A 19,934-nucleotide genomic window follows, 5' to 3' on the forward strand; every position below is an offset into this window, starting at 1 on the left:
ATGGTATGATTAGGTAAACAAATTGTAGTTTTATACACCTAAGATCCATTTCATAAATACTTACCACAGATTCTTCACTATCACTATACACTTTAGCTACACTCAGCGATTTTTATCCCCGCGCGTTGAGCACCGCGACGCTCGCGAATGACCAGTTTTCTCTCAGAACCGAAGAGTATCAAGTAAGCGCGCAAAAGGCGCAGTCAAACTTGAAACTTGGTTATTCGTAAAAAAATTGAATAAAGAGCTGGATGCTCAGCATACCAAGTGTACTTCGCTTTTTCATGTACCGTTTGTGAAATCGACGCGCAAAAGGCGCGTCCGATTCCCGTGATTGATTAACGCGCAAAAAGGCACGTCAGATTAATGTGTTAAAATTGTTTAAATATCTAGGAATTGTCGCAAAATTCTACAGAAACCCAATCCGCATCTGCGTCTTTTTGAATTCGACGCATTGCGATACGGATTGTTGTTCTGAGATGCGAATCAAGTCCGGAAAGGAGATTGGGGTGAAGAAAAGGCATGCATTATTGTGTGGCGTGACGGTCGGTGGTCCTCTTCGACGCGAAGTCTTCGAGCTCAGCATCTCTCCTCATCTAGCGTACCACGGAACGCGATAGATGATCGAGAGATGCATATCACCCATTCAGACGATCACAGAGATCAATTGAGTAAAATAATAATTGGGAATGACTGAAAAATTGAATTGAATAATGGCTGAAAGCTGGTTGTAGAGTATCAAGAAATGGCAAATTGAACGTCGTTAAAATGCAAAAGCTTACAAATGGTCCGGAGACTCTTATAGGTATAACAGAGTCTTTTACATGTTTTACGAAGAAAATCTCTATGATCATTTGACGCTGTAAATTACAAAACTTAGTAACATCACGGCAGATCGCGACCTTCCTACCCTCGCCTGATTCCCAACGGAACCACCCAACGGAAATGTTGAAACGAGAGACTCACACACACATGCATAAACCCCGCGACCGATCCCAAAACGTTCACCTACCTACCCGGTTACCTACATTTGATCTATACGATTCTCCATTCTTTCCAACACACATCATTCTTTTTCATTTGCGCCGTGGTCACTATGACTTACTTTTCCGTTGATTACCTGTAGAGAGCAAAATGTTTTTGTACCATAATCAGCCAGTTGTTATACGATGATACTAAAAATAGCGAGATTCAAAAAACGATAATACTCTATTTCGGTAGATGCAACTTGAGACGCAGATTTGAATGAACTGATTGTCAAATGTATGTATGTATGTACATACATAAGTAGCTCATCGTTCACGCGATCAACAGGAAGACCTTGACGGCCTACTCTGTTATTCTAGGTATACGTTACTTTGATGATTACTGACGGACTGTTGGTACATCAACTTTTTGTAAAATGGGTTAGATACATCCTGCATGCTAATCAGCATTTTTCTAAACGAACTAAACCTGCAATTGATCAGTACTTGCTGACTGTTAAGAAATTCAAAGTGATTCAAGATTGACAATGCAATTTGATTACGTTACGTTATGCTAGATTTAAAATTTCATTGATTAAACAATAGTGTGTATATAATCGTAAAATCGTTGGAATATGTTGAAACCTCAGGTGAACCAATCACTTAAACGACATCATTTATCAATTAAAACGTAGATTATTACATCAGTAGCAAAACACATTTAGTTTTCGCGTATATCGAGTAAGCCATGGTTACCTGTCACGATGCTCATTCCACTTTCGGCAACGTGTAGAATTTCTAACTTTAAGTGAGCTATAGTGAAATAGATTGTAAAAAAAATGACTCGGCCAAAAGTTAAGCATCGTTGCGATCGCGAATGAGCCTAGCCATGCAGCTAAGAAATCGAAGTTTTTCATAAAAATTGTTACCGTCACGCCACGTGACAGAGGGAACCCAGAGAAATACCCGTAACCTAAACACATGCAAACTCACCAACGTTGCCGAGTAATGGAGAAATCACTCGGATGTCTCTGCCTAACTCTGGAAAAACAAAAAATGAAACTCGAATTAATTTAGCAATCTGTATTTTCAGTTCTCAAATTAATTATTACTGTTGTCTACTTCAATATTTATTCACCGCATGTTACACAAGGACAAAAGTTCGGCTTCAAATTACTACCATGAATTATCAAACAATTGTTAAAAGAAGTATTCTTACCTCCTCCGGGTTGCTCCACACTTGAAAAATAGTAGTCTCGTAGCATCATACGTTGAATGGTGAAGCGATGCACTTTTTACACTGCAATAACAATATAACAGAATATTACACACACATTACACTTGGATCCAATTTCATGTTATTACAGACTGTCTGTATCGGACAAAAGGTCACGCCAGTTCGCAGAATCCGTGTTGTCAACCCTTCGCGTCTCGCAATTTATTCACTTTCTATTACGCGTTTGTAGACGGTTTTTTAAATTAGCAAAATATTAGAAATGCATGCCAACAATTCAATTACGCATTTACCGATGACGAGCAAGCAATAAAATAGCACTTCACGTAAGAAGAAACGAGTTCTCTAAAACTGCCACGAAGTATCTCATTGACTTTTTCATATTAATAACTCATTTTTCCTTCAAGCCGCGCGTCTACCGTTCGTGTATTATCTACCGATGAATTTAGTGGGAACACAGTGGTCAAATTATGTGACACAGCCCGAACAACGCGATCAAATTCGACTGTCGGCAAGCGTGGTTTCACTCCGACTGCTAGAAGCAGCGCTCGGAAGCAGGTCTCGACCGGTTGGAACAGCCGGACGAACTGCGCAGTCTGAAGTTAGCGTCGGGTGTAAATTTGAATTTTCTGACGCCATTCGACCAGTCAGAATATGCGTGCAAATAAATGAAAAATGAGAAACGAATGGTACACCTCGAGTTCCATCGGTATTTACATGAGCATAGGATTGAAGCTAATACGATGATACGTATGCATATTTGCATACACACGTACATGATGCATACATATTAAAATATAATACACAGTATTTACATACGCGACGCAGTCTGTCAATCAAGTACAAAATTTACAAGTCTGTAAATCAGATTGCATGAGAGACTTACCGATCTTTCGATGCTTCCAGAACGTATTCCGAACCGAATCAGCTCTCCTCGTTAGCTCCGAGACAATGTTGTTTGTCGGCGACGACGACTAGTTTTCAGCACTCGACACACACATTGTAATCATTGTTTCTATTGCAGAATCCGCACGCACTTCACAGACAATTGATATCGAAAAATGGTTCAGGGCTACATAAAACAAAATGTACATCGAGTGGGCTCGTGCAAATTGTACAGTTCTACGTAATTGCATACGCATACGTATGTATCCGCGTATGTCGTTGTAGCATTCGCACATCACTTATTATACCCGAAATAATCACGGCAGAATTAGAAGGGAAAATTTTCCAGTCAATAGCACACTCAACACATGATTACTTTACAAATATACAGGAAATATTTACGAGTTCAATCTGCAGTGTAAATACGAACGGTCAAATCGCGATCGTCACTTCTTTAGCGTTGAGACACATCAGTTGCAAGCATACCGCGTGAAAACGAATCTCTGCGCGATTCTAAACTACTTATTCGATCATTTCTCACTAACGCCAGCCTTATAGAAGGAATTAGTTGTAGAAAACCCGTTAAATAAAGCACAAATTCATACAAATCGAGCTGCAGGACGCGACCTCGGCACGTTCGACTCGTCGGCGTCCCAGAATTCTGCAAACACCCTGAAGATAGCGCTGCAGCAGCGACTCATACGCGGCAAAGTGACGAACGGTGGGAGGCAAATTTGAAAATGGATTAAGCTAGCTGTGCAAACAAAGTGATGAATTTTATACAGTAACTTGTGAATTTCAAGATGGATATGATGCTGTTCCTGATTCATATACTGATTCAATTACTTCTTTACCGCTTTAAAGAGAAACTCTCGTGATTTCTATGTCCCCCTACGGTGTAAAAATATGTGTCCCCCATATCGCACTATCCTCTGACACAAAATATGTTTTTAGAACAAACTTTTGCAGGTGCATGGCAGATGTTTACTGTATTGCTATTGAATGCGAGATCAGGCGTAAATTTGAATTCTCTCATGACTTTCGACTGAAAAGAATATGCGTAGAAATAAATGAAAAATGAGAAAAAATTGCAAACCTTGTCTCAATGTATGAGCATAATGATTGTGATTCAAAAAAGACATGCCCGCCATACCATTTGTCGTTTATAATCGCTTAGAAAAAATCAATCCACGTGCAAATTGGTAATTCTTACTGTCTAATCTCTCTTGCATCACACACTACTTATTTACCACATTCGTATACGTCATTCCGAATCACTCATCTATACATACATTTTCAGTTATAATATAAATAGATACTATATTTATATATCGAAGAGCTAATCATGTATGAAACACATTAGTTAGGTATTTGATATAATTTTTAAAATACAAAAGTCAATGAATAAACGTCGTACTTTGACAAGCACATGTTATTCTAATAACCTAATTTTCAACTATAATCCTAACGCACGACTAAATTCAGACTTACATATTGAAAGCTGGCCGGATCAATGAAAGGAGTGTGATAAAGAGTTAATCTCAAAACACTAAATTCAATTATATTATAACAAAAATATTAATGTCAATCAATATAAGTTTTATATCAAGGTACATACGAATAGATGCTAAGACGTAAGTGTGAGATATGTAACGAAATTTGTCTGATTTTGAAAAAATTCAAAATATGGCGGCATAAACATTATGGAGTTGATGTATCATATATAATATTATTGATTCAAAAAAAAAAGATTCTCTATATAAATATTGTTAGACGCCTATAATAACAGCTGAATTTATATTGTCCAGCTTAATTAATGATCGTCTCAGTTCTCCCCTTGTATTGTACTATGTATACTATACATATGCTACATACCTCTAGGCGTATGTAACATTGTACACCTATGTATAATAACTTATATCTAATTATGTATAATTTGTCGTCGCTGATACATTGCGGATTTAAATGAGGTATGATCTGAATGGTTCGCATTGTGCGATCTACATAAACTCAAATTTACTCAGGCACGAAGTGTAATTCTAATGTTCAACACCAAACAGTGGAATGGGACTGAGTTCTTTCGTATTTTTTTCCTTTTTTTTTCGAATACGGATTATACAACTATTGGGTATTTTTTCTCCTAATTGATCTCCGTACTTTTACTTGCGTAAGGAGATTTCGGAACTGATTCTTCATCTTCATCGTCGTCTTCATCCTCTGCATCTTCTCTCGCTTGCTTGATCTGCGCAATCCTTTGCATCTCGGTAGATCGTTGTCTATAAATTGCAATATTCGGATGAACAGGTTTGGTATAAGTGAACCGATAAGAGATACATGAGAAGAGGAAAAGTAACTTTTATTACCTTGAAAGTGCTTCTTCCTGCTCTCGTTCAGCTTTCCATTTCTGAACAACTCGATAGCCAATACACACTATGACCAATATTATTGGAATTATAGCTGCAAATACTATGCCTGAAGTGATCCCAGCTTGTCTTGAACTATACTCTTGTTGACCTGTATTTGAAGATTTCATCAGGAATCAATATTACAAATTATCGATACAAATTAAATTCTGTGAAAAGTGAATATACCTTATCGTTAGGTATTAAGACATTCGGATTACTGTTTAAACGGTTGTGCAAAATGTAATTAAGCCTTCAGGAGAATACCCCACCCCAAAAATAAAACCGTTCTTAGGTATTTCGAGAACGTAGTAATTACAACCGATCGGCAATAATCTCTGTGCCGCAATAAAATTATGAAAGGTAATATCTTGCATGATTTTAGGGAATTGTTACCAAGCTCCAAGACAAGGAATATGATACCGGTAATAAGAGGATATGTGTTTGAATGGATGTTGAGAAATGGAAATTTCACCTGTACAAATTTGGAAATTTCCATTCCACTATAATACCGATTCTGTACAATTAAAGTTTGCGTTTTTTATTACAATTCTCCGATTTCAAAATGCTTGTGTGGAATAGAAATTTCCTGGTAGTACAAATTTTGTAGTACTTATTTATTATAACATAAACGTTACAGCATAAGTAGAATATAATACGACAACAGTATATGACATAAATCGTTTACTACAAATTATATAATATACTGCAACATATGGTCTTGATTCGAAAAAAGACTGCATGTTTATTACTACTACTAGTTTAAGACACAGAAAAACTCCTACTGACTTCATCGTAAAAAAAGCTTATTGGTTTATAATTCATTTGTTGTATAAGTCACGTCTCTGAAAATCTGATTTGCTTCCTCACAAGAGGTAATATTATTTTTAGTGAATACCAGATTTCTATTCCACATAAGCAACAATTCTAATGTAGCGGATGATTAATGAAGTAAAATACTGCAATTGTTAGAAATTTGATGACGTCGCAATTTGTGGTCACAAATAAGTACAGTTCAGTTAATAATTGAAGCTGACATCAGAGACTTACAATGACACATGAATTAAAAGTCTCTTTCGTATAAAAACAATCTTAATAATAGATGTCTTCACACATCACTTTCTTTGCTCGGACTACCAGCTTTTCTAAGCGGTTCTGCATATATAGCAACGCTATTCCGAATTACAGGATCATCCTCTAGGGCCCAAACCTTCTCCTCAAATTCTGTGTAAGGTTTGTCAGGAAGTGGTTCGTTGGTACGATATGATTTGTCATAGGATCTTCGTTTCCTAGTACTACTGCCGTCGGTACTAGTTTCGCTAGTAGGAGAAATGGTTCGCTCGCCCGACTTCAAAGGGGTGCTTAGCCGTGAAAGAGGCGAATCGTTATCAAGTCCGTATCCGCGATCAGAAAACCGCCATGATTTAGCTGAACTATCTGACGATGCATTCCTTCTTATGCAAACTATTATCAGAGCCCCAATGATAATCGCTGGTATCAGTACCGCGATTATTATTCCCATAATAGTCCATGCTGTTCTCTGAGTATACTCGATGTGACCTACAGTATCGCAGCAGTGATGAAATTCAAGCTCATCAACAAAGATGTTGTGACGAAGTCTGCCGCAGATGTTAAAAGCATTCTTTCCAATTAATTTTACTCAACACCATATCGTGACCGCAATAATTACATTCTGCACACCTGCTAAATGCATTAGAGGTTCCGAACAAGTGCTTATATCTGTCTGAACTTTCTTACACGATGTAAAGCGCCCAGATGAGTAAACCGTTTCAATCAGGTGCGTTCAATTTCGATCATGTAATGTGGCAGAACAAACAAAAATTTATGAATGCATACTTACGTAGACACTCTGTGTATCCGTACTCCGGAATGTCCCATTGACCCCCTTCTAAACATGTTCGACGCTGATCTCCAATTAGTATAAAGTTTTGATTGCACTCGAAGGTCACTTTGGTACCGGGTATGAAAAGGAAATTGCTTTTTCTACCAAATCGCGGTGTCTCCAATATTCCGCAAGATATTGCTGAAATGCAAATCACACATTATCACATGGTTTTCTTTTTCTGACGGAAAACTTTCTCAATCCTTGCAACTGAATACTAATATAATACATGTGTGAACATACTTCGCCTGCCATTCGTTGCCTTAATCTCAGTTACAGTGTCGTAATAATTTTTAGTAAAATGTGCGAGATCTCGATTGAGGGTCATTCCATAGTCGTACTGACATTGATAATTATCACCACACAATTCACTTGCTCTATTTACATCGCCCACGCTGTGGAATAGAAAATTTGTGAGTTATCCATATGATTATCAGACTAAGCGCACCCGCTCGTAATTTTCGAATAATCAACCCATACCGATCAGCTCCTAAAAATTCGACCGGAGTTCTGAGATACTGGGGCACAAATGATGCATTTGCGTAATAGCTCGCCGTTCTACCAAATTCCCTCGTAAACAAGGCAGCTCCTTTCTGCGAATCCTCGCGATCCGTAAGGATCCAGTTTATACCGAATTGTTTATGAATTGTTTCAAAACTATTCACATTGGACACGGACGCAATGGTACCATCCGGATTGGTGAAGTCATCAGAAATGTCATAGCTCCAGTTGCCCAGCAGTCCTCGTGTCTTATTCTGTACAAATATTGTTTATATCGGTTAAGTACGGAATAATTAATCCCACTGTTACTTACAATTAGCTTAAACGAATCGTTCATACCATGTATGACCATGGCAAGTAGACCCTGGCAGTCATGAACCCTTCATTCTCAACAACTTCAACTCCAGCGCCTGTCTGGAACATGATTACAACTTCGCTCTGGTTGAGAATATAAGTCGGGGTGTAAACCGTGACGCCAGCAAAATGTTGAAACTTCAATGACGTCCTATCAAAATATATCCGTCTTCCATCGGCAAACACGTCCAAGTGGTATCTCCATCTCGCATGCATCGGTCGCAATCGAACTTCTATTGTAGCTGAATTATTGCCTCGTGCTAAGATGAAATAAGAGTAGCAAAATAAAAACGCTGTTCTATATGAAGTTTTTCATATTTCAAATGTTATTTCGAATACCTGCGACGGCCGTGAGTTGAGTAGCGTTGACTGCACCGTAAGAGTTGTCTGGCATCTGTTCAAATCGAGCCTGGACATCAAGTTTGTCTTTGATAGTATCGACACGGGTCAACACGAATTCTCCCTTTCCGTTGAAGGTATACTCCAGGTCATCAAACGTAAAAAAATGAGGATCTCCAAAGACGGTAGCTACAGCTGGAGCTTGATAAGCGACACAATCTTGAGATGGCCTTCTTTCGAATCTTAAAGTCTCACATCCAACGGCTTGCTCCTCTTGCCACAAACAGCAAAGATATGCTGGAACCTTATCATGGAACCAGTGAGAAAGGGTTGGTACTTTATTCGCTTCGTTCCACGGCAGGTAGCCCAAGTTGTGAGATCTACCAGGCCGTGAACCCCACTGTTGATCGTATGTCAACATGACATAGCCGTTTTTGTCGTAACAACACTGCTGCTCTGAACCGTCTAGGCTGTATCACAATGTTTCAGTTAGGTAAAAGCCGGGTGATTTTTATGTTCGATGATTACTAAGGACTTACTTTGGTGCGCCAGTCTTGACGCAGTGAACCGCACCTCGGTGGTAGTAACAATCGGGGTTCGAGTCCTTGTCGCAATCAAAATCGGGCATAAAGCGGCCCTTGTCATTCAATGCATGCGCCAACGTGCACGGACAAAGCGCTACTTCAGCTGCAAAATTTTTCAAGTACCTGTCGTTCATAATCCAATTATTACAGAGCGCTTTTGGCCAGTTTGTTCCATGAAGTCGTTCCCATTGGGGCCCAAAGTACCATCCCAAAGGAATCGGTCTACTCCACAGCACTCTTGAAACAAATTATCAGGGATATGTAGATTTTGTAAGTGCAGGAGTGATGGTCGTGACATGTAGTCACTGTATCATTTATTCGAATGAATAAGACTCACGGGGAGATGTTTAGTCCAGAATATTGGCTTGGGTTGGTAAGGTTTATTTTGATGAAGCCGAAGTGCATGTCAAGGTGTAACGGATTCTCTCTAGCTCGGAAATTTGAAGGAATAATGGTGTACGTGCCGGTATTGGTTGTGCTCTCCTGTGACAAAAATTGTATAAATAATTTTGTGAATTTGTTCAAAGGGTATAAATATAATAAATGAATATGCGTGAACGTTGGAATCTCGGAATCGTCTGGCAACCAGAGAGTACGAGGATAAGAAATCAGATAAAATACTCGCCTCTAATACATCAATGTATTCGAATTCAGGTCGAATAGTGGTCTCGCGATATCCCCATAAGGAAATTTGCAAGACAGCGTTCAGGTTGCTAGTTAAATTGTATTGGTTCCAAGTTATCTCGATCTCAGCTGGAGATCGTTCATGCACAGCTCTGGTAGAGAAGAATATCTTTTCTTGAGCCGTTGCAGGTGTTTCTGAAATTATTAAATGGACAAAGCATTCAAAAATGTTACAAATTACAATGGTAGTGTAACGTCGATTGCAGTAATTGAAGCATCTTACCGACGAAGTATTTTCCTTTCCAATTGAATCTACCACTTCCAATAGCCACCTCAAAACGAACATATCCCTCTGCCTGCATAGATGGTTGAACGCAAATGGCTCTGTTGGTGTCAATAACAGTGCCGACTACTTCCTCCATGTCGAATATGCACCTTATTTTCTCGTTTGTATCGAAACAAGGACCCGTTATGTTTACCACACTTCCCCCAAGCATGTTTCCGCTCTCCGGTGCGAACACAAGTGGTAAATGTGTCCCAGCTGTAATTGAAATCAAGATTGTTTAGCACCATTAAGATAATTCAACGGCATGTGGTGTAAAACATTCCTCAGACCACGAATCAAACTACTCACCAATGTCTTTGTTGCAATTTCCGAGCATAATCTTTTCATCTATCCTGAATATGTGACGTCCAGGAAAACCGTTGACCCAGCCTCTTCCAGTGAGATCGCGAACTGTCGACATTTGAGAATAGGGCTGATACTCGTAACTTTGCGTCCCGTTTCCAGCGTTAAACCCAATCTTTGGAAATCGACAAAGAAAGAGGCAATTTTACTTTTCCATTCGAAAATAAACAGATCGCAGAATTTCACGTAAATAAGTTGATTCCTAGTAGACTTACATAGGCAGGTTTTCCGCCGTCACCAGTGGTGGTATCACCTCCAGCTTCTGTGTGACTGGACCACTCGAGGTTCAGGTAGTTGAACATAGCATAAGTGTAAACTTCGTCAGTGGCCAAAACCATTTGAAAGGTGTTAGTGTGGTAAAGAGAGTTGTCGATACCTCCAGCAAAGGACATATTCTTCCAAGTCACTATGACCACATGCTTTGGGTCAAAGGTGTCGGACCCAACGACACCCTCGCGTATGTCCCACTTAATTCGTTCGCGGACTTCCACTCCAAACTGATCCGTTCTTCTTTGAAGATCTCTCTCTTGTCTGAAAGACATTGAGCGGGAATAAAGAGATGTGGTACCACAGGTTTAAGGCAAGAAAAATTCAAAGAGATTGAAGAATACTGTAATCAAAATACCTGAAGTACACCCCAGGCTCTCTTTGATCCAAATCCGTTGGCCTCAGTTTACCTATTCTGCACTTGCTAAAATAAATTCCGATGAAACTTGGGTCATTTTTTTGAGGCCAGTCTTTGACTGGAAAGACCAAAGGGTAAGTAAAGTGTTCCGGTGGGTCGCTGAACTCCAGGTAACCATTCATGGATAGCTAAGAGAGGATGAAGACTGCATTTTAGTTGAAGCAACTCTCTGAACACTATTGAATATTTCAAGATAAACGTACGGAAAAATGTTTCCCCATTCTCAAAGATTCAATGGATCGATTAAACAGACAAATGTAAGACAAATTACAAACAAGAATTCGTAGCCGATGGCTGGCCGTCTGAAATAACGTTTCAGATAGCCAAATATCAGCGGCACTTTATCCCTCCACTTATTCTTGATCTATGTGACTACAATTATCGCGCATCCTTCGTTATATTAAACACTTACTCACCTGAGTATAATTGAATCGAAATCCATAGAAAGGTAATTGGAAATTGAAATTCTTATGAATTCTGCTAGTGGAGGCGTGTATGTTTGTCTGGTAATCGCCCCTGTTGTTGTCTCCACCCTTATCGAAGTACCAATACATAAATTGCGACCTAATAGTCGCCAGCCTGCTTTCCGTAATGAGATAATTAGTCGTTCCACCTTCGGCAGGTGCATATCTATAAGCTTCTGGGTCATCGGAATCTATACAAAAACCATGAAACACACGGATTCAGCAGCGTAACAAGGTCTCACCGTGTACATTTAAACACAAAAAGTAAGCTGTTGCAATTTTTCACTTAACATTAGGGTGCGACGATGGAGTAAAAAATCAAGATTATAAATCAACTTCGGTTGATCCATTATACCTAAATGTGTTATAATTATACTGTAACGTAAATTTCGGATGACGAAAGAGGATTTACAACTTTTTCGTCGTATTGTCAAGCGCAGTATCAAACGAATTTTCTATGCTTCCAATGGTCAAAATGCTAATAAAACGAAGACTCTCTAGAGTTAACGAGGAATCAAATTCATTTCTACCATAATGTGACAGTCTTCCGCGATATGAAGTAGACGGATTCGTCCTCGGAATTGAAGGGATGACGATGAGCGATATAATTAACAATAAGTCAATGAAATCCCCCGTTATCAGCCCTGCGCGGTACTACGCTTCGTTTCGTTTACGAAAGCAAGGTGTGTTGCAAATGATGAATCATAGCAGATTCATGTCAGTTAGTGAGTAACTGATAATACTCCGATAAGATATGATAAAGCATCGAAGTTGACGCGCGATCAACCTCAAGACTCACTACTATGTTTGGTACTACTTTTAATCTGGAAATAACTGCAGATATACAGTAACAGTAAGTCGTTATTGATAAAAAATTTCAACCAGCAAATCATTTCGCTTCACCTTCTCGCGTAGTTAATGAAAAAACATTCTTACTAAGCACCGTAATGAGTCACAAAAACTCATCTGAGATAGCAAAATCCATTCGGGTTTGTTTTTAGCTTGCCGTAGCTTAAATAGAAAGTACGGTAAACGTCACGACGAAAAGCGAATTGGTACCATAAGCTTGAAACTGTCTTTGTCTTTACTATTTCGAACCGACGCCGCGACGTGGCTATCGTCGATTCCAACTTTGGCAGGGTCTCGAATGCAAACATTAGCGTTTAAAAATTGGTGGTAAACATGAAGAAATACCTAATGCCAATTTCTTCTCAATATCTACGCAATGAAGCGGCTAAGAATTTTCAATTTTTCCGAACCCTCCAGTGTGCGAATACGATGCAATCGAACCAAGCTACTTGTTTCGTGATATAAAAATCCGCTAGCGGCGTCACGACGCTCGTTTCAAGCTCGCGAAAACAACTTGCTGACAAGACGCGGTTTTTCCTCCCGATAAATAAAAAGCCAAACGACGATGAACAAATCAGTGTAACGAAACATGGGAACCAGTACTTAACGGTCACGCCCAATGATAAGAAACGAATTGCTCACCGTAGGCGACGTATTTTCCACTTTTTAAGCCTTCATTACCGGAATAAGTCCCAAATGACGGGGCGAGCTCCGGCTCGAGATCCTGAGGCGAGACTTCTTCGTCGAGTCCGTTACCCTCCTTCGGCACTTCCGGTTCTTCGACAACCTCCCTGTTTCCCTCTTCCGCGCTAGGCTGAGCCGGCGTTTCCGGTAGCACACCGCCGTTCAGATCGGCCAGCTCGGATAACGGTGACGTTTCCGGAGGTTGGAAGCGACCCTCCTGATCCGGGACCGCTACGTTTTCCGGCGGAACCGAATCTTCGATTTTAAAAGCACTTTCGAACGTTTCACCCTCACTTTGGGCCCACGTTGCTGAGACCGCGAGGAGAACCACCAGCAGGAGCGGCGCAACCGCGTTACGCCGGGAAACGATCAACCCCTGCATTTTTCCCGATCCGGGAGTGCAAACTAATCAGAAACTCAACCAGAAGACAACTGAACCTTATGCCTATACGAGATACGAATAAAGCGATAAGCTGCTTTTGATATCACTGTGATAACTTGTTTTATCTTTCTAGATGTGTATACTATGATCCATGCGTGCGTGCGCCGCCTCCCATACCAGCACCACACAGAGTTTGCAGGTCTTTACCGTCCTTATATTAGTTTGAAACGAAACTCATCCGACGATTACTGGGAACAAGAAGGGCGATTGTCCAACGGTAACGCATCATTCGCGATAAGGCCCAGATACCTCTAGAGTTACTCATTTAGTAAACTAGGGTTTCCGTTCACTAAATTTTTCTTTTTATCGTCTTCCACGTAATTCGCGCTGTATTCCAAAGTTTTATTACTCGGATTGTACAATACAGGCGCAAATGCGCAGCGACCACGCTTTCGCATCGAAATTTGATTTCAGATATTACTACCGTGCAGACACGAGGTTATCGCATTATTGCGATTTAATTATACTATACGATGTCTTCAGATTACGTACTAAGCGGCTTTGCGATGTGTAGAGGATTTATTTGCTGGGTTGAACAATTTTTAAATAACGAGAAAGAAAGCATGATGACAAACGCAATGTTCTTATCACGCTGTTCTGAAGTACTTAACGTGTATAGTAATTATTTATGTACCTTATCAGCTGGATTTGGGTCACACATGTAACTAAAATACATGCCCGGAGCAGGCGAGATCTATGCACTCTCGTTTGTTCACAAAAATTAACGAAAGCCTGACTCTCAAAACGTTACAGAATATTGCGAGACTTGTACTAAATGCATTTGCAAAAGACGACTGCCTTTCTTTAGGTAAAAGATTGTCCTACCCGTTACAGCACGATAAGGGTTTGTTGGGAAAAAGAGCATGGGTGAGGTGTTTTTTATTAATCAACGGAAACGCAAATTTTCAACAAAAAGAAATAAGAGATTTCAAAGTATTTGAGGTGGACCACCGTGACCGGGTAACCGAAAACTTTACACTATCGATTTCTTGATAACCCGATAAATGTGTGCCTCCGACAAGCAGCGATTGAGCTCTCAACGAGCCGATATATGTACCTGTAATACGCCTGTTACGTGCCGCTGAAATTTCTGAACTCGAGCATCAGCATTTTCGCAACAAGCGGTATTAAGGAAAAATGTTGTGGGAACATAGCTGTATCGATTCGGGATTCTTGTTCACTCTTCACATCCGTACTCAAACTACCTGTACAGTTGACCATTTTTCACATTACACTCGTTCAGCGACTGTTTTGGAATATGTGTTAAATATTTTTTATCAAATAGTTGTTAATTTTCTTTCGCCGTTCCTTAGCTGATTACGCATTTAACCAGGTGATAAAAAGACAATGGTTAAATAATTTAGAAAATAACAGTTTTCACGGGTTTACTACTTCGTCGTATGCGTGTCAACAAAATAACATAACAAATGAAATAACAGAATACATGTAAATGTATTCAGAATGTATTTGCACAAATTCCTAGTTTGCAAATAGAAAAAAAGCTAATTACACATTGCGACCACTTGTATTCATAATCAAGAACTATAATAGTACTTTACAAACGATCGATTCGATAACCGTGCTTAAAGAATTAGAAGATGTCGTCCTGATGATGCGAAACATGCGTAAAACATCGAGAAATTTGTGGGTAACAGCTTCCGTATCGAAACTTTTGAAATTTTGGACGGCCGCGTAATCAATAATACAAATATTATCGCTCGCTCATTCGTTCACATTTATCCGTGCATAAAAGAGAATTCGGTGGTAAGTCTCTTTTCTTGTTTTTTTTTCTTTTCATTTCAACAAAAATTCATATAGTGTTGCGACCTTGTATCGAAAACCGCGTCTTACGCGGAGACCCTGAGGTAGGTATACCAAGGCTACAGTTGGCGTTCGGTTACATGATGGATCTAGCAAAAAGAAATTAAAATTTTCGCCAAACGACGTCAATAACATAACATATGCGTTAAATTAATAATTTCTCTTTTAAATTGAACGTTTTTTTAAACATAAATTGGCATTGACAATGAGCAATTAAATATTTAGGACGAGCCAACGACACCAACTACCAATGAATGAATGAGTGAGCACTTATGCATTACTATTAAATATCTATAAACTTTTCCTTTTAATTATAATTTCTTTTTAATTATTATCTTGTAAATTGTTATGAACAGTCTGTATAACAATGTTTAACAAATAGCACTTTGTTTTATTTCCGTTCCTGTATCAAACCCGTCCTACGTTCGAGACGACGAATTTTTTTTACAATTTTTGAAATGAATTTTCAATATTTTTTACCTGTAATTGTAGCTTCAGTGTAAAAATCTACATATATTTATATACGGTGTCACATGAGTCGGTCTTAGCCTTTTTTCGCAGACTTTTCAGAATTGTTTACATGTATAGCAGAGCGTACATATTAGATTGCCTGTACTTGATCGGGACCCAGATTTTCATTGCGATGAAGTACAATCTATTACGAGGAAGATGAATTGTCTCCGTTACTGTCTAGATAACCGCCAGAACCGTTGACAACGAACGACGTACCAAGGCCGTAAAGATGTCCACAATATTTCGCATCGTCGATATTGTCCTCGAAAAACATCTGCGAAATAAAAAAAATTGACTTGTTCACACACTGTACATATACATCTTATGTACATACACACATACATACATATGCACATTTTTCACATGAAGCTGAAGCTAGCAACCAGAGTTGGCAGTCAAGCGTGCGAAACTTCTTTTAAATAGGGTAATGCTGTACAGTTAATTGCTTATAATTTTACAGAAGTACTAAAATATCATGTGACGTATGAAAATTTCAAGTTATCGACTTCACTGTCTTACCTGAATCAACGTCGGCGTGTTCGGCTGCTAACTCTGACCACTAGCATCAGCTTCATATCTTTTAAATGCAAGACTTGAGAAATTTACGGGACAACGACGATAATCACGGCACCGTAAATTTTTAAAGAAGTAGGTGAATATTTTCTTACATTTACGAATAATAATAAACGTTGAATACCTCGCGCATTTTGAAGAATACCATGCCAGTTAGTAGCGAATCTGACCCTGCCTGATGTTGCGGTCCAACACGTTGCAGTTCCAGTTGTTCGGCGACTTCTTGTAAGCCACCTTTCAAGTTCTTGCACGACTTCATCAAATACTGAAGTAATAAATTATTATAGATAATTTACCCACTTTCAGAATATAAAAATCATTGTTTTAAATATTGTGAATAAATGATCATGCTATCAACGACTGAAGAACTTACTTTGACGTCATAAACTGTTGGAAAGTATATCCTAAGAAGTTCAAAGAATTCGCTTTCTTCCTGAGGTAAATTTTGATCAGTGAGCAGTTTCAGTAAATATCCAAAGTCATATCCAGAGTGAAAAGAAAGCCATTTAATATCATCGACAAGAACTATCCCCGAGGTCATAAGAAGCTCGGCGAAATCTAGAGGATCGATACCTTCCTCTTCGTGTTTCTTAAATTGAATACCGCTGTTTTGCAACATGTCTATACTGTCCTGCGCGTACATGTCTTCCCTGAAACGGAGTCGACATAGATCGATGGAGAAAAAACGCAAAAATTCACGTCGTCATAAAAGTGATTACTCACTGTAGATTGAATTTAAAGTTGAATTGCCATGTCGTATAACTGCCACCAGGTGTGTTACCAGATTCGTCCAGAAACGTGAGACCGAGTTGTATGATCCTTAGAAGGTCAACGTTGCACCGCAACAATTGATATTGGTAGTCGGCACTTGTTCTGAACTCACCTAATAATCGATTCTGTTATAATTATATCTGTGGCAATTTATGAGTTTCACGAGAGAAATACTTCACTTAATGGAAGTGTAGCAATGTATAATGTAAGAATACCTATGGGCCTAGCGACAACACCAGGAAATTCCGTATCCATAGCGACGTACTGAAATTGTTGCACAACTTGGCGAATCGTTCGGAATTCTTCGTCCAAGTTGTGCCCCCATACATCGCGGATTCCACATTCTTCATTACTGGGCATACCCCCTCCCTTCAACAGCCCTGCAGCTTTAGTTCCACCTAGGATAACATTGAGCATATCGCTTCACCGATTCGTTCTTACAATGATCGATAATAATTTGGAGCGATAGGTTAAAATAATCGCACGGATAAGATGATGTCTCAAAGAAAGTCTTAAAATGATCGTTATTTCGTTGGCCATATAAGTAAACAACGATGTATCGGAGCAAAAAGAGAGGCATGCTACATGTGAATATTGAGATTCAACGACTACTTTGTGCTCAAGACAAACGTCTACTTTTAAGTTTGCGTCAGCCTGAGATTGGGATTTGCATGGCTACAAAATAGAATGCAGCTCATTGCCAATGTATTGATACTTTTGTAATAGCAGCTCAATAGATGAACAATTGCGGGCGCCCATTTCTTAGAGTAGGAATAAGAACACGAGAAAAAAACGAGGCCACTAGACAAAATGAATAAGCAAGTTTCGTACCAGTAGCTGATGGCATAAGGTTAACGTTATTCCTCCTCCTGTTAAAGGTCGATCTCTACCGAAGCTCCAGCGTCAATCACAGCTCTGCAGTCTTCATATCACTGACGAATGAAAACAACACAGCATTGAGAATTTTGTGAAAAGATGAGGCAAGGAGCAGAGAGAGGGCAACATCTTTCACAGAGACCACGGGCAGTTTCAGGTTTTGTTCAAGTTGTCAGAGACGTTTCTCATTGGGTTAGAAACACTGAGACGCTTCCTAACCTTTCGACCACAGTCACACACAAGAGATGATACCCCTGAATGCAAAAGTAGGCAAGAGGAGAGTTGACTTAGTTTAAAAATACGTTGACGTTGTGCTCTCGGCGTGTTTACAGTATGGGAAACAACAATTACCGAAACTGAATGCCCGGATGTTCGCGTTCTGGCCTGAATACCTCGACTGCACTTCGACTGTCCACGAATACGCGCTAGATCACTTACTCAGGTGAACATACTAACCTGTGCGTGGGGGAATTGCGGTGTTAACGTTATCTTTTTCACAAATATACCACTGATGCACACCAAATATTAATCCAGACCCACACGACTCCCGGTGACAATAATATATCGGAGCAGGTTATACTGTTATCCGCAGACTCCCAAACCACCGAATTATCACAGAAAGCTAACCTAAAGACCGTCGCAGCCTCTGACTGGGTTCCGAAAGCCGCCGCCGGATTCACAGGTTCGACCAGTCGCCACCAGGTGTCACTCGAGCCGTTGGATTACAAACTTTGAATTTCGCTCGGATCTTTCTCATCATTTACTTCATTGCGGTGATAATTTAAATGCGATTTGAATATAGCAAATTTTCCATCGATTACTCTGTAAATTTTAATCATTTTTCTATACATTTTCAGCGCAAAGTCAACGCATCGAAATACTTTAACTGCGTTTGGTATTTACAACTGATTCCTCGAATGTTTCGAAACGCGTCGCGAGGGAAGAGAAGAAGCGTTGCAATTCGAGGTAATCGAGGAATCGAATGTAAATATCGAAGACGCTAATGGCAGCACAAATATTTAGTGCTCAAATATTTAGTCGCAAGGGAAATCCCCGCTATCGTCTAGCTGTGTAGAGACTTACAAGCGGGGATCGAGATGTTGGGCTCTGTCGGTGAATGAACCAACGGTCGATAACGGACGATCATCACGGTATTACATCACTATTACCATTTATTGCTCGTTGACGCAACGCGTTATTATGCTGTAAAGAGTAAATTAATCCTCAACTGACAGAAACCTACGATATCGTTGGATTGATCATACTGAAAACATCAAACAAATGTTGAGTAACAACGAACGCTTAAATGTTGACCATGTACAACAGCAGCCGTGGGAAAATTAAGTTAGTCGGAAGAAAAAAAATATTATAAACGGATGTACGGAAATTCTGAAATGACACGATGAAATTCTTGACATTACAGTTATTGTAAATCTTGTTAATGTTGTAATTATCATTACCAACATTGGGAACGCCTTAGAAAAGATGCAATTACAAATAACAAGAATTTTACGTAAGGTAAAATAATCAAATAACGCGAGAAGAAGTGCAGCGACGAGCGAATGGCTGTTTCGTAACAAAATCTTTATCCCCGGCCAGGGACACAGAAGCTAGAGCCTAATTACACTGACAAAGGCGAAACATGTCTAATTGTAAGAAACGCGGTACCGAGTAGGTATAGCTGGGTACGTAAACGATTCCTCGGTATCAATAGATTTTTAACGAGGATTCCAAGTACCGAGTAATTTATGCGACGAGAAATGTCAACCATTGCTCA

The 19,934-nt window shown here is 39.5% G+C and overlaps 2 protein-coding genes across 6 annotated transcripts; both read right to left on the reverse strand.

Annotated features, from left to right (window-relative positions):
* Nucleotides 1-4,893: 4,893 nt before the first annotated feature.
* LOC124185263 (protein mesh) lies at nt 4,894-13,701 on the reverse strand. Of its 3 annotated transcripts, XM_046575842.1 has the most exons (16): nt 13,120-13,697; nt 11,581-11,819; nt 11,105-11,292; nt 10,695-11,010; nt 10,426-10,594; nt 10,075-10,332; nt 9,793-9,986; nt 9,505-9,650; nt 9,123-9,404; nt 8,584-9,053; nt 8,230-8,504; nt 7,870-8,144; nt 7,633-7,784; nt 7,348-7,530; nt 5,448-5,598; nt 4,894-5,360 (listed from the first exon to the last, which is right to left on the reverse strand). In XM_046575842.1, exons 1-16 carry the CDS (start codon nt 13,541-13,543, stop codon nt 5,225-5,227), a joined length of 3,858 nt encoding a protein of 1,285 aa, XP_046431798.1. In that variant the 5' UTR covers nt 13,544-13,697; the 3' UTR covers nt 4,894-5,224. The 3 variants fall into 3 exon arrangements, with proteins under 3 accessions (XP_046431798.1, XP_046431797.1, XP_046431796.1); XM_046575841.1 differs by lacking the exons at nt 4,894-5,360; nt 5,448-5,598 and adding an exon at nt 6,059-7,046 and having other exon boundaries at nt 13,159-13,701; XM_046575840.1 differs by lacking the exons at nt 4,894-5,360; nt 5,448-5,598 and adding an exon at nt 6,059-7,046 and having other exon boundaries at nt 13,120-13,701.
* Nucleotides 13,702-15,352: 1,651 nt separating this feature from the next.
* LOC124185268 (CCR4-NOT transcription complex subunit 7) lies at nt 15,353-18,771 on the reverse strand. 3 transcript variants are annotated; one of them, XM_046575850.1, is made up of 7 exons: nt 18,614-18,771; nt 18,113-18,213; nt 17,497-17,679; nt 17,234-17,393; nt 16,884-17,160; nt 16,635-16,775; nt 15,353-16,211 (listed from the first exon to the last, which is right to left on the reverse strand). In XM_046575850.1, exons 2-7 carry the CDS (start codon nt 18,126-18,128, stop codon nt 16,083-16,085), a joined length of 906 nt encoding a protein of 301 aa, XP_046431806.1. In that variant the 5' UTR covers nt 18,129-18,213; nt 18,614-18,771; the 3' UTR covers nt 15,353-16,082. The 3 variants fall into 3 exon arrangements, with proteins under 3 accessions (XP_046431806.1, XP_046431808.1, XP_046431807.1); XM_046575852.1 differs by having other exon boundaries at nt 18,596-18,723; XM_046575851.1 differs by having other exon boundaries at nt 18,509-18,722.
* Between the last annotated feature and the right edge of the window lie 1,163 nt (nt 18,772-19,934).

This window comes from Neodiprion fabricii, chromosome 6 (assembly GCF_021155785.1).
Source record: "Neodiprion fabricii isolate iyNeoFabr1 chromosome 6, iyNeoFabr1.1, whole genome shotgun sequence".
NCBI lineage: Eukaryota > Metazoa > Arthropoda > Insecta > Hymenoptera > Diprionidae > Neodiprion > Neodiprion fabricii.

Bases quoted from the DNA above. Each gene is read 5' to 3' on its own strand.
- LOC124185263 (XM_046575840.1), bottom strand. From the start codon at position 13,543: ATGCAGGGGTTGATCGTTTCCCGGCGTAACGCGGTTGCGCCGCTCCTG. The intron at 9,054-9,122 runs GTAAGTCCTTAG...ATTGTGATACAG, and splicing joins GTCAAGACTGGCGCACCAAA to CCTAGACGGTTCAGAGCAGC. The intron at 7,531-7,632 runs GTATGTTCACAC...TTTGCATTTCAG, and splicing joins GGCAACGAATGGCAGGCGAA to CAATATCTTGCGGAATATTG.
- LOC124185268 (XM_046575850.1), bottom strand. The intron at 17,394-17,496 runs GTATTCTTACAT...ATCGATTATTAG, and splicing joins TGTTGTCGCTAGGCCCATAG to GTGAGTTCAGAACAAGTGCC. The intron at 17,161-17,233 runs GTGAGTAATCAC...ACTCCGTTTCAG, and splicing joins AACTTTAAATTCAATCTACA to GGAAGACATGTACGCGCAGG.